Genomic DNA, 14,953 nt, shown 5'->3' on the forward strand with positions numbered 1-14,953 from the left:
AATTATTCTTCGATCTGTACAAGGTAATATGTTAGAAGGATCAGTTACCTTCTCACTTCAGAAAGCTGTCTTACTGCAAGCGTGCTTTCAGTTTTCTGTAAAAGAAAACTCTTGTGCCGGCTTTGTCTGTCTGCCCGCACTTTATTTTGTCCGCCCTCAGACCTTAAAAACTACGGAGGCTAGAGGGCTGCACATTGGTATGTTGATCATCCACCCTCCAATCGTCAAACATACCATATTGCAGCCCTCTAGAGTCGGTAGTTTTGATTTTATTTAAGGTTAAAGTTAGCCATAATCGTGATTCTGGCAACGATATAGGATAGGCCACCACCAGGCGGTGGTTAAAGTTTCATGGGCGGCGGCTCACAAAGCATTATACCGAGACCACCGAAAGATAGATCTATTTTCAGTGGCCTTGATTGTACGCTGTAGCGGCTGTACCGAAAACTCGATTGCGCCGAAGAAACTTCGGCGCATTTTTTACTTGTTTATTTGTAAAACCCCTAATAATATTTATTAATGGGCAATCAACAATTTGAACTATAGTATTTGATGGAAGCAATGTATCCTTGTATTCTTGGGCTTGTCCCATGTGAATAGGTTTCATCTACTGAAATAATATAACAATAATAATAGTTGCTTTACAAACACAACGTCTCTCGCTGCCATTTTCCGTCAACGTCTTCTGTACCTCGAGTTAGCCTTTCTTTCTCATTGAGAGAGCACGTGAAACTGACAAAAATGGAATCCAATCTTTACACTTTTCAATTTACAAACGTAATACTTGGCATTTCTGTTTCCGAATAAGCATAATTAAATAGCAGAAATTCACACTGAATTTTTGTCGGTTCAAGCAAAACTCGATCATCAACATAATGCATGATAATGGTAATTAAAATGAAATCCACACCTTCCTTCCCAGCATATAAATAACTTTACTCTTATGGATTTACAACCACAAAAAATGGAAACAGAAAAATAGTCACAGAAACCATATGACATAAATTTTGTCACTGTGCTATGTATACTTTTTTTTTTTTTTTGAGAATGCTCATAAGTAAACATTCGAGCCAGTGAAAACTCTCTCTCTCTCTCTCTCTCTCTCTCTCTCTCTCTCTCTCAGGAAACATTATTTCTTCTAATGTTATGCTGTCCCATAGCTGTCTCGCCACCCTATGTAAGAAATCCAAAAAAAAAGCTAATAAACGTCGTTATAAGTTTCCTTCGATACCCTCCTTCTTTCCTTGTCTGGTACTTGTGGTATCTACCTCCTCTCCGCAAGGAGTCTTGACCCCCTCACGACCACCCCCCCCGGGGTCTTTCCTCCATCTGTCTCCCAGTTCGTTTTCCCCTCGGCCCGGACACTTGCTTCCATAAATATGAGATAGGCGGAGGCGGGGTTGTCATCTCGTGGTTCAACATGCAATATAGAAGTGGATAATTTGACAGTTATTTGTGTACATGGTGTTGGCTGAACTTAGAAGGTCGTCGTATTTCATGACACAGGTCTCGAAGCCCATCACAAAAATCATCAAATATGCACACGATTCGGATAAATTATTTCGAGCTTTCTAAAGGGTTATTCTAGACGTGGCAGAAGGAGGAGGAGGAGGAGGAGGAGGAGGAGGAGGAGGAGGAGGAGGTAGTTCTGAAGAGATCACGCTCGCCTTGAAAGCGTGTGGAAAAAGTTCTACTGATACAGATGCGGCGCACAAAAACATTCCTTTGTAAGCTCTGATTTGCGTGATGCGACTTCCTCAAAATCACTTCTAGGTAAAAACGCACATACGCACGTACGTACACACACACATACACACACACACACACACACACATATATATATATATATATATATATATATATATATATATATATATATATATATATATATATATATATATTTACACGCTGTAAATGGCTTAGTTAGCAATAAAGCCGACACCAGTCAGGATCTACAACTATGTTTCACTTCCTCCCTGTGGTATCTGATATATGTACAAATTTTTATATATATATAAATATAAATTATATATATGTATATATATTATAAGTGTGTGTGTGTGTTTGTGTGTGTCTGTATGTGTGTATAATGAGAGAATTGAACTTCGGAACTCAAACAGGATTCGAACGCATTTTTCAAATCGCAAGCGTGCAACTTTCTGATCCCACTACGGGAGAGAACTTTTTTCTCCCGTTCGGATTAGTGCTACCTATGTATACCTATCAGCCATTCAGCCGCAGTTATACTTTAATAAAGGCTCTCCTACAAGAAAATAAAACAAGGGTAAAAGTGAAAGTGATGAGCCGTCCTATGTTATGCCAATATACTGGGAACTAAACTCCTTAATCGAATTTGCGTTGGTGGAGTCCATGGCTCGGGCACTAGCAGTCCCATCCTTAACTGGAGGATCAAGAAAAGGCCAGTTGCGCTGTGGGTGTGGACCCATAGAGAAATTCATGCTGAAGAATTATGAATGGCTAAAGGGAAACCCACTTCACCTGTGCTAAGTAATCTTTAAATGGAATTTTATGAAGACAGAATATCTTCTATTCTATTCTCTCACGTGGAATAAAATAGTTCTGGCCCTTATCTGAAGACATACAATTATGTCCTTATAAACCCTGACAGACAAATCCCTTCTATTAAACTGACTCTCGACAAAGAGAAGAGAAAAGAGGGAGCGTCAAGATATAAGAAGAATGTGTGGTATATGTAATGTAAAGGAGAAGGCTAGGCAAGCTCGTCTGAGATATTGTGGCCATGTAATAAGAAGAAAGGAGGTGGAACCCATCAAGAGCGCTAAGAACATGCCAGTGATGGGGAGGAGGAGGAGTGTGGGGCGTCAGCGGATCAGATGGATGAATGGATGTGGTGAGGAGGGATATGGGTGAGGTGGGACTGGTGGAAGAAGATGCAGAGAACAGAAATAGATGGAGAAAGTTGACTCGAGCGGCCGACCCTGCTGTACAATGGGACTAATAAGGTCGAAAGAAGAAGAAGAATAAGAAGAAAACCAGCCAATGTTTGCTGCTATACATAGTCCATAAAGCGTCCACATTTCATTAGCGTTTCTTTGTTGCCTTCAAATATGTGTATCAAATTTTAAAATTATGACTGACATGTTTTAAAGCATTGCTTGCAATCTAAAATAAGCAAATATTAGTCCTGGTCTTTTCCAATTTCTTAGTTTTATCATTGACAATACTGTTAGGAAAAAACAGAAAATGTTCATGTATTATATATATATTTACAGTATATATAGTATATATATATTAATATATAAATGTGTGTGTGTATTTTTGTATGTACGCACTTTTTTATGCCTAAAGGAGATGGCTCCATGAGATATCACGTCCTCCAATTCCCAGCTAATATTCAACTCCAGCTGCTGCCCTCTACAGCTATCAGATAAAATTCACTCCTTGGGTAAAAAAAAAAATAAATAAATAAATAAAAACGCTACTGGGTTTCATGGAACATGCCTTTGTCATTGTCCTCAACTGGAGTAGGCTATGAGACCGTATTCTCCTAATGTATATATATATATATATATATATATATATATATATATATATATATATATATATATATATATATATATATACATATATATATATATATAAATTATATATAAATTATATATATATATATATATATATATATATATATATATATATATATATATATATATATATATATATATATATATATATATATTGCACCAGTAATTCAACCTGCATTTATAAATTCCACTCTGACATAAAATATACTGTACCATATCCTCGCTCAGTTTAGACTTTGATAGACGGAGGTGGGCGAACGCAAATAACAGCTATGGCTCGACTAGTTTTTTTTTTTTTTTTTTTTTTTGTCCGACCTCTTAAAAACCAGCTGTTTTCTTGAACGACTTCGTCGCGATTTTGTTTACCCGCCACCCCCTGATCTGTTAATCGCGGCGGCCACATCATAACATCGCCGCCGAGCCTCAGTTGTCACTTCATCGGCCCTTTCTTCATCCCTCGGAAGATGTGACAGAATCCCAGCTGACAGTCTTAAAATACGCGCAAACACTCACCGCGCAGAAAAGCCTCTTTACTTCTTGCCTTCAGAATATTCCCGAGGCACTCTGCCAGTTCCAGAATAAACATTTTCACCTCCACAAATAAAGCCGACGTTTTTCCTCCCCTCCCGATACCCAGCTCTTTAAAGAGATTCGCCTAGAAACTCCTCAAACAATATTGTGAATACCCACGGCCTGAAACTCTTTCTGAATTTTTGTTTGGTTATAACTATGAACGCGCACTAAGTGTTGTCTGACATATTCGATGACGACTCTAAGACTTTTATTGCGCACACACATAATGCAAACAGACAGACATGTATGTATATATATATATATATATATATATATATATATATATATATATATATATATATATATATATATATATATATATATATATATATATATATATATATATATATAATATATATATATATATATACATTATATGTATATAACACATACACACACACACACACACACACACACACACACATATATATATATATATATATATATAATATATATATATATATACATACACATATATGTGTGTGTATGGAGTACAACTGGATCACGAAAATATGGAACGTGAATATATAAATAAAAAATAAAATCCACGAAGGAAAGAGAAACACTGGAGTGCAGCGAAACCTTTCGACTGGCGTCCTTCACCTAGCAGTAAAGGACGCCAGTCGAAAGGCCTCTGCAGCACTCCAGTGTTTCTCTTTCATTAAATGAATTTATCTTTATATATATATATATATATATATATATATATATATATATATATATATATTATATATATATATATATATATATATATATATATATATATATAAAATATACACACAGACACACACACACACACACACATATATATATATATATATATATATATATATATATATATATATATATATATATATATATATATATATATATATATATATGTATATGTAAATAAAAGCGTCATTGGAAACATTAAGACCGCCATTAATTTTTAACGGCTCGTTCCATACAATTCGCTTTCACCATATTGGAGAGAGAGAGAGAGAGAGAGAGAGAGAGAGAGAGAGAGAGAGAGAGAGAGAGAGAGAGAGAGAGAGAGAGAGGTTATTAATGAACTCTATGAACTGTACAGACGCTCCGAATTTTCCTCATGAAGACCGGAATCATTCTCCAAAACCCGCAACTTTGGTGACCAAAAATTAGGCCTCGACTAAAAAACTGCGTTCAGATCAAAATTCCCCTGAATTTTAATTGCATTGCTCTCACCTCCAATGACCTTTTTCCTAAAATCCTACCGGAATTGCTTTTCAACCTTTGGAATATCTATACTTCCTTAACATTTCATGAATGCACTTCCAAATGGCACTGACATGAACAAAATTCCGTTTCCTCTTGCAAAGAGAAAATGTGGATGATGAATATTATTCAGAAGAAGATAAAACCTATTCATACTGGACAAGCCCACCAAAGCAAAGGGGCCAATGACTTGAAATTCCAGAAGCTTCCAGGGAATAGATTTAAAACTGCCCAGACCTAGAATATAAACAAAATTATTTATTATTATTATTATTATTGCTCAGAAAGCGAAACCTATTCATAAGGAGCAAGCCCACCAAAGGGGCCACTGACTTGAAACTCCAGAAGCTTCCAGAGATCAGACTTCGGACTGCCCTGACCCGGGATATAAACAAAAGAAGTTCGGAATGAAATTTTAAGCAGATTCTGAGCTGCCCTGACCAAAATATTCAATCTATTAAGAAAAGTTCGGTCAAACTTCAAAAGTTGGAGGATCTTCTTTCTTCCCCAGTCTCTTTTTGCTCCGAAAGACCTCATGAGCAGATCGCGTCTTTCAGATTCAAAAAAAGACTTTGCAGTTGCATTTGTCGACAAATCTTTACGCGGAGCAATTCGTATCTTAATTGGCCATTAGCTCTTGAAACATCTGTAATTTTCACGTTCATGTATCTAAATTGTTGCCTCTTTTTACAACTTTGTTGCTAAATAAATATCCTTACAGCTTTATATAATTTCGAAGGACAAATTTGCCACTGTTACGTCCGATTTTTTTATGGGAGGGATGTTCACGAATAGTTCCATAATTAAGAGAGAGAGAGAGAGAGAGAGAGAGAGAGAGAGAGAGAGAGAGAGAGAGAGAGAGAGAGAGAGATATGAACGAATATTTCCATAATAGAAATAGAGAGAGAGAGAGAGAGAGAGAGAGAGAGAGAGAGAGAGAGAGAGAGAGAGAGAGAGAGAGAGACAACGTTGGTTTACATGTGTGCAAGATTGGCAAGGGCGATAAAATAAAGAGTTTTAACATTAATATCACCTGTCAATATATAAACAGACCACTCTGTCGTTTTGTCCTTTAATATTAGCGACGCAATATGCAGCTGGCCGAGTAACGAAAATTTAAGCGTTTTCTTTGGAAAGATTAGATTACACGAAGGTCGAGTTTCACAGCGTTATTGACGTTGTAACATTCAGTGTACGCTATACAGAAAACCTGCGTATGGAAATTATCATTCTTGTCATAGTCTCCTTCACATTATATGTATGTATTCCTGAATACAGAGATGTTGAATTAGGTGTCATTAGCAATACACGCATCAAATTTAAATGGCCTAGTATTCACAATAGACTCAGAACAGCAAAACTTTTATGGTAATAAGAGAGTACTATAATAAAAATCTCATGATAACACGTAGTTTCATTCCTTCATGGTGGTACTGCATTTAAAATACAAGTCTTCTTTTGAGGTAGATATATTATATATATATATATATATATATATAATATATATATATATATATAATATATATATATATATATATATATATATATATATATATATATATATATATATATATATATATATAATATATATATACATACATAAAATTGCATACTTCTTGGATTCATGTTCCGTGTACATTTTTGTTATTTTTAATTAATGATTAATTTCTTAACTCTTACTTTTTATCTTCCCTGAACTAAAAAGCTTCTGACTGGACTTTCTTCTTCCTCTAAATGTATGTATGTATGCATGGCATAAAATGTTCATATTTTCAACCGCTCCAGAACCACTGGATCCATTCCGAGCAAATTTGGGACTAAATATCGTCAAAAGCGGGATATCACGCTTTCCAAAGGGAAAATATTGACATATCGCGCCTTCCAAAGGGAAAATATGGACAGACATCGAAAATATGGTGGATTCATTTAAAAATGTTTGTTTCTATCACTTCCAGAATAAAAAAAAAAGTTTGTTCTGTGTAGATTTAAGCATATTCAAACCACGACCAAGTTAAAAAGTAGAAACTTCAAATCACCTCAATAACTTGCGGGAACTCTTATTCCCCGCAACGAGTTCTGTCATTCTGAGAAAATTTCTCTGTGTAGATATATCTAATAATTAAACTTTAATTAGCAAGTTATCTTTAGAGGTCTAAAAGTTTAATTAAAAATCTAGGTCCAAGTTCTGGAACTTTTTTTAAGTTGAAAAATCTTCAAACAAGGGACAAAACAACCTTAATTTTGTCTTAACAATGAACTATTTATTAGCTTCAAGCTATGGACAAACAAAAGATAAGGTGGAACAGGTTAGACTTTGCAAATCTCACTTTTGGCTTACCTAGGCGCCTCCACCGCTATCCAGTACATTAAAATATCTTAACATCCCTAAATTGCCAGCTAACAGTTCTCTCTCTCTCTCTCTCCGACGTAGCACGTAACATACAATATATTAAAACAGGCAATTAATACTGACAATCAATCGGAACAATAATAATGGAACAAATTATCCAATATATGTCGGAAATTTTCTTGGATGCCGGGTGCAAATTCCTGAGATGTATGCCAGTTTTGCACCAGCCCCGGTTTTTTTTGCCATGCCCCTAGGTTAGGTTAGGTTTGGTTAGGTTAGGTTAAGGTTAGGCTAAGTTAGAGGTAAGGTTAGGCTTTAAAAAAAAAAAAAAAAAAATGGAATATGGAAATGAGAAAAATGGATATAAACAGAGGACGCGAAAAAATAAAAGAGAAAGGTGAAAAATAAATGAAATACAAGGGAGAAATGGGGGAAAAAATTAAAGGAAAGTTACCACATTTAATTCAGGTTTGAATCAACCACTATTGTCACAAAGTGGCAAAAAAGGGTTTCATGGTCATCACTTTGTATTGTACCTAATTTATAATGATGATACCCATAACCAATTTTAACAGCATCTATAGTATATACATTCTCAGTATCATGATGACACAATATAATAACAAACACTTATTTAAATATAAGCAATTATCAGCATATATACATTTTTGCTGCGTATTTTCTTATGAGCGGCACGCAATTTGATATGTTACCGTCAAATCCGGGACAAGTTTCTCGTGTGGAAATATCTCTGGAAATGAACAACCTTGATAAGGACTAGTTTCTGTTTTAAAATGATCGACTTTGCTTGCACTGTAACGCCGTTTTCGTGCACTGCTGTACCTTCCATCCATCCCCCTACAAATAAAATCGGTTGCTCACGATAGGGGGGCTTTTAATGGACCAAACACGCATTTCGACCGAAATGATTATCAATTTCGTTAGAAAGACACCAACAACCATCGGATAGACCTTAGGCCTATTTCCCCAGAGTTCATAACAGTGTTGCTGTAAATATTTAACCGAGGTTTTATTTATTATTATAATTTTCAATAACTTGATGTAAAACCATAAAGAATAAATCACTACCCTGCTCAACTGGTTTTTCTTGCATCAAAAGAAAAAACTTTCTAAGTTAGTATAGTCCCCCATGTTCCTCGACAGGAATCGATAACCATTTTCTTTGATACACTTCTCAACAGAAAACGCTCACACTAAAATGGATGGGTAATTCAATATATATATTCGCACTGTGTTCTTTAACCGTCATTTTTATCATATCAGTCCATTAACAGATCATTTTAAATTTAGAACATAGCTTCTTTCGTTTTATATGCTATTAATGCAGTGATGTTAATTCAATAACCTGGATAGACAAATGAACTCACAGCCCAGGCATTTGGAGATATCAGTTTATTTTAATGAAGATTCAATTACGCTTTACAACGACTGCAACGATTTTGAGAAAAGCAGTTTTTCTCCGTTCATACGTACATTCAAAACATTAACGAACTAATCGCTCATTACCAATTCGTAAGGCTGAAGCCTCAGGAGTGAGGCCGAGTTGTACAAAAGGTTAACCATCTTACATAGGCCCCCACTTAACTGCATACACTGCATCTATGGCAACTTGACGAGTGAATGTCAATTATTCTTTCAGGTTATATAATTGGTGTCTTTGGGTTCTCAGATAGTTTCCAGGCTTATGTGTTAATTTAGTCGAAGCCAAATGTTCATAAATTTTCTTTAGAATACAAGGTGCGATATATCTTAAGCACCCCTTCCCGACTTGTTGCTTGAACAGTTAATTGAAACCCGTATCTTTGCATCTGCATCTGGTTCAATTTGCGACCTAGAAATCGATCGCACATATATGCAAATCCAGTCTACAATAGTAAAACACCGATCATATATGCTATTTATAAAATTTCTCCAAAAGGCGATCCTGTCTAAATAAAAAGAACCAATTCTTAAAGATTGGTGACTTGATCAATACAGAAGTTTTTTGCTCACAAGAATTCCCACCCCACCCCCTTTTTCCTTTACTGTAGGCAAAGATATCGGCAGCAATTAAAAAAAAATCTGTAAGAATAAAGGTGCTGTATTCATAAGCATCTCATTTATACTATGTTACTGAAACTGGAGAGAATCCTTACCTTTATTAGAAGCAGTTGAGACTAGAGTCTGGATGGTGGCAGCAGAGTGGGCGCTCTGGGTCGAGTTGTTCCTAGAGAGACCTCTGTGAGACCCACAACGACAACTGCCAGAGCCTGTGTATGACTCTGACTCCGAGGTGGAAAGCGTCCTTTGGCAGCCCCGACGTTGGTCCTGCCGCATCAGCCTGACTCGTCTTGCCCGCAACAGGGCAGCCAGCCTGTGCGTTCCTCTGCGGCCGCTGGAACTATGCTGATGCCTACGCGGAGGAAGGCTTGGCGAAGACGGAGGGGAGGTCTCCATGAGATCGGCACTGCTATCTCCCATGACTCACGAAAAGGGTATAGTGACAAGCACTAACAGCAGTGATGTCGAGACGAGCTCAACAAGCACCGCTGTAACTATGATTTTACAATCACGATACTTAGCTACGGAGGTCCAAGCAGCCCCAGCCACACGTTACACGAAGACACCCACGCCATTTTCAACAGAGAGTAGATACTCTACGACTGGGATGTTTGCTTCCGCCGGACACTGCAACATCAAAGCCTGTGGAATAAAAACAAAAAACTATATCAGACAACATATAAAATGTTCTAAATTTCAGTGCAATTTTAAATTGCCCACAAACTCATTGTACATTTCAAAAGCGTGGGGTTTATCTAAGTTCAATGTGATCTTGAAATCCTCATCTCATCAGCATACGTAGTACTTCACATATACGAATAAAAGAACTGAACCTTTGTAGACAGTTTCAGTAAATTGTTGACTACATTCAAGATAATTTATACATTCAGTATAAGATACATATACTGTTTATATGCACGAAACAAAGTGTAAATGCATATGATATATATGTTGCATATTCGCAGATTCATAACCAAAAGCATACGAAGAATCACATTCTTTTACAAGATATAATATTACCGATATGGTTTTTGACTACTTCGATTTACTAGGATATTCGCATGAAAACATATCGAAATGAATCATGTGACTACGCAAATGTACACAGTTATTTTTATAACCTGAACACCACCACATTAATGAAATAAAACAAATGGAGTGGAATGGAATGGAATATAGCGTTTAGGCCAAAGGCCAAGCATTGGGACCTATGAGATCATTCAGCGCTGGGCAGAAAATTGAGAGTAGGTAGGCTGGAAAGGTGTAACAGGAGGAAAACCTGGCACCTGCACTATGACACAATTGTTAGAAGGTGGATAGCAAGATGGAAGAAAGGAAATATGAATGGAGGTACATTAAAAAGAATGAAAGGGGTTGCAGCTAGGGGGAGAAGAGACGCTGCAAAGAACCTTAAGCAATGCCTACAGTCCATCGCGTGAGGTGCACTGACGGCACTAGAAGTTGAATTGAGCTTCAGGCCTTCCTCCCTACTGATGCGTTACTAGAACTAACAATTCATGAGATAAACTGAGAGTTATCTTTTCTTGTTCCTGTTTCTTTTTCGAGAAATGACAAAAATCTATTTTGAATGAAAGGGGGCGGCATAAGGCAATCTAAATTTCCAAAGTTTTCTACGAGTTAGTTCTACGTTTCGTCAATAATGTTTTTTTTTCTGATATGCAAATTACTTGGTAGAACTTTTATTATTTAGTTCTGTCCTTTATTAAAGCTTCACCCGCGTGCTCTGTCTCTAAAAGTAGGATTAAACTGTTTTAGAGACTAAAAACATTTGGTTTTTGGGAGCAATTGTGTTAAATGTATGCAATGAAAGAACACTGTTGGTAGCTACTTATGCTCCAATTCTTTTATTCTAACAAATTATGATACCCAGAATATTCTGTTTTCCTGAATACACTACTGTAATTCAACTCACATTTACAAATAGTATCACAGTAAATTCTTATATATACCTACATAAGATATTAAAAAGTTTTGAGTAAACATATATAAAAATGTGCGTTCATACGTTGAACGTATGTATATTTGCGCAATGTTTAATTCGTTCCAATAAATTTTATTTAATTTTTACAGTAATTTTAATGAACCGATTATTAATATTAAACAAAGATTATCTTTACAAAAACTAACTAGACAAATATTATTTAATTTACAGTCATTTTAATGAACCGATTATTAATATTAACCAAAGATTATCTTTATAAGAACTAACTAGAAATCTTGAGTTCTGCAATAAAGCGAAAAATAATTTTTTATATATTTTTGCAATCACAACGCTGAACAGATCATAGCTCAAATTAACATTATATATATATATATATATATATATATATATATATATATATATATATATATATATATATATATATATATATATATATATGTCTGATAGTGGTTTAAATTATGAATAGCACGAGTCTAAAGGCAACACCGATGTGCCATTACGCTCGTTCCGCGTTTTAAATTTATATCTCTGAGTTACTTAAAGGTCTAATCTTCTACTATAAGCACTGTCGAGCCAAGGTGGGTTTTTAGGGGGTCATCTTTCCGGTCTAATGGCAGCAAGACTGCCAGTGCACGATAAGACAACGATCTTTTGAGATTAGTTCTGTTTATATTTCAAAGTTCTATCAATCTAGCAGCCTGCACATGCAGTTTATTGAATTGGTTTAAAGGGAATAATCTGAGTCATGCCGGTGGATACCAAAGTATTTTTAGATTTTGGAAGAAGTTACAATGCACTGATCTATATTTAACCATTATAAAGTGACATGTTTATGTTCTGTATGTTTCAAAAAATCCTGAGCAGTGAGTCTTAATGCATATTTTCACTGAATGTGAGGCTCAGAATGTGACAAAAAAAAAAAAAAAAACCTGAAATTTTCTTTTAACTGCTTTCTCAACAGGATAAGAGAACTTCAATTACCGAAACATGAAAGCATGCCTGAATAAAACATTATAAAAATTGAAGGATTCTCGGCTGAAAAGTAAGTATACCTTAGTTTAACCTGACCACTGAGCTGATTAACAGCTCTCCTAGGGCTGGCCCGAAGGATTAGACTTATTTTACGTGGCTAAGAACCAACTGGTTACCTAGCAACGAGACCTACAGCTTATTGTGGTTTCCGAACCACATTATACCGAGAAATGAATTTCTACCACCAGAAATAAATTTCTGTAATTCTTCATTGGCCGGCCGGAGACTCGAACTCGGGCCTAGCGAGTGGAAGAACAATGTAGGATTCATGCCTGTCACCACTGAAAATTACAAGGACAATAAACAATATGTAAAGCACGGCACTGCATCCTACCTGACGGGTTGGTGAAGTTATGCCAAGTGTACCTACAGAGTCAACTATTAACCTTCGATAACCTCTCATGGGTCCAGTAACCTACCTCCAGTGTCCTCCCTAAGGGGGGGAGGGAAGGGAAGGGGGGTTTTGACTGCCCTGGAACCCACTTACCCTTGCATAAACTTAGCATGTTGTTTACATAAAGCTGGGAAGACCGAATACAGTGGCTTATATCAGAAGCAGGAACGTCTAGCACATTATACTTTCTGAACGTTGGTGTATGGGCACATTCTGGCTGCTCCGTGCAGAATATTATTACTACATTCTATAGAAACTAAGTGAAAAGGCAAAACTTCATTCTAAAAGGTTTTCTGTTAGAGCAGTTAAGGGAACTTTTGGGAACTGCTCGTGTTGAGGTATGGGAATTTCTCCTTACCTGGAATGATTTCTGTGGCATGTGGTTTGCCACAGAAATCATTCCAGGTAAGGAGAAATTCTGTGGCATATAGTTTGCCACAGAATTTCTCCTTACCTGGAATTTCTGTGGCAAACCATATGCCACAGAATTCCTCCTTACCTGGAATTTCTGTGGCAAACCATATGCCACAAAATTTCTCCTTACCTGGAATTTCTATGGCAAACATTTGCCACAGAATTTCTCCTTACCTGGAATTTCTATGGCAAACCATATGCCACAGAATTCCTCCTTACCTGGAATTTCTGTGGCAAACCATATGCCACAGAATTTCTCCTTACCTGGAATTTCTATGGCAAACCATTTGCCACAGAATTTCTCCTTACCTGGAACGATTTCCGTGGCATATTGCCACAGAAATCATTCCAGGTAAGGAGAAATTCCCATACCTCAACACGAGCAACTCCCAGAAGTTCCCTTAACTGCTCTAACAGAAAACCTATTAGAATGAAGTTTTGCCTTTTCACTTAGTTTCTACAGAATGTAGTAATAATATTCGCGACTGCCTGAGCAAAATTAGGAAACTTTAAAGGCATTCTGGGACCGAATTGTTTAGTTGGTAAAAGCAGATGGCCTCTGAAAACATCCCGAGACTTACCCGTCAGAGTTTTGCAGTTTTAGTTTTCTGTAAAGAAGACTATTGTGCCGGCTTTGTCTGCCCGTCCGCACTTTTTTCTGTCCGCCCTCAGATCTTAAAAACGACTGAGGCTAGAGGGCTGCAAATCGGCATGTTGATCATCCACACTCCAATTGCAGCCCTCTAGCCTCAGTAATTTTTATTTTTTTTTAAGGACAAGTTAGCCATGATCGTGCTTCTGGCAGCGATATAGGACAGGCCACCACCAAGCCTTGGTTAAAGTTTCATGGGCCGCGGCTCATACAGCATTATAACGAGACTACTGAAAGACATTTTCGGTAGCCTTGATTACACGCTGTACAGAAAATTTGACTGCGTCGAAGAAACTTCGGCGCATTTTTTACTTGTTTCCCGTTCTGATTGTTTCTTCTACTATTGAGTAAACAGGCAGAAAATATAATAAATAATTATAAACTAGAAGCACGTAAGATTTTTTCAAATCAACTGGCTGAATCAGAATGTCTTTACCTGAAGCCTAAAAGTTACAATTACTCCAAGTGAATATACTCTAATTGCTAATTTTATTTATGTAAATATATTATGTATATAAACAATATTACAATTCTAAGAATTGTAAATGTATATTTTATCAGTAAAAGAAAAAAAAAGGACTAAGCGGAGAACTAGGAAGAAATCTGATTTTTCTCCAACGTCAGAAAGAGGTCTGGAAGTAAATCCACATCAATGCAGCTACAAAGCTTATTTCAATTTGCTACTCTCTTTGAAATAAAAAAAAAAAGAAAAAAC

General features: G+C 36.3%; 1 protein-coding gene across 4 annotated transcripts in view; it reads right to left on the reverse strand.

Annotated features, from left to right (window-relative positions):
- The window catches only part of LOC136847251 (monocarboxylate transporter 12-like), a 578,535-nt gene that overhangs the window by 185,686 nt on the left and 377,896 nt on the right, over positions 1-14,953 (reverse strand). For all 4 annotated transcript variants that reach the window (XM_067118753.1, XM_067118754.1, XM_067118751.1 and 1 more), the window contains one exon: positions 9,879-10,425. In XM_067118753.1, the coding sequence (XP_066974854.1) occupies positions 9,879-10,203 (325 nt within the window). In that variant the 5' untranslated portion in view covers positions 10,204-10,425. The remainder of the gene's footprint in view (positions 1-9,878; positions 10,426-14,953) is intronic.

This window comes from Macrobrachium rosenbergii, chromosome 16, assembly GCF_040412425.1.
Source record: "Macrobrachium rosenbergii isolate ZJJX-2024 chromosome 16, ASM4041242v1, whole genome shotgun sequence".
NCBI classification, from domain to species: Eukaryota; Metazoa; Arthropoda; class Malacostraca; order Decapoda; family Palaemonidae; genus Macrobrachium; species Macrobrachium rosenbergii.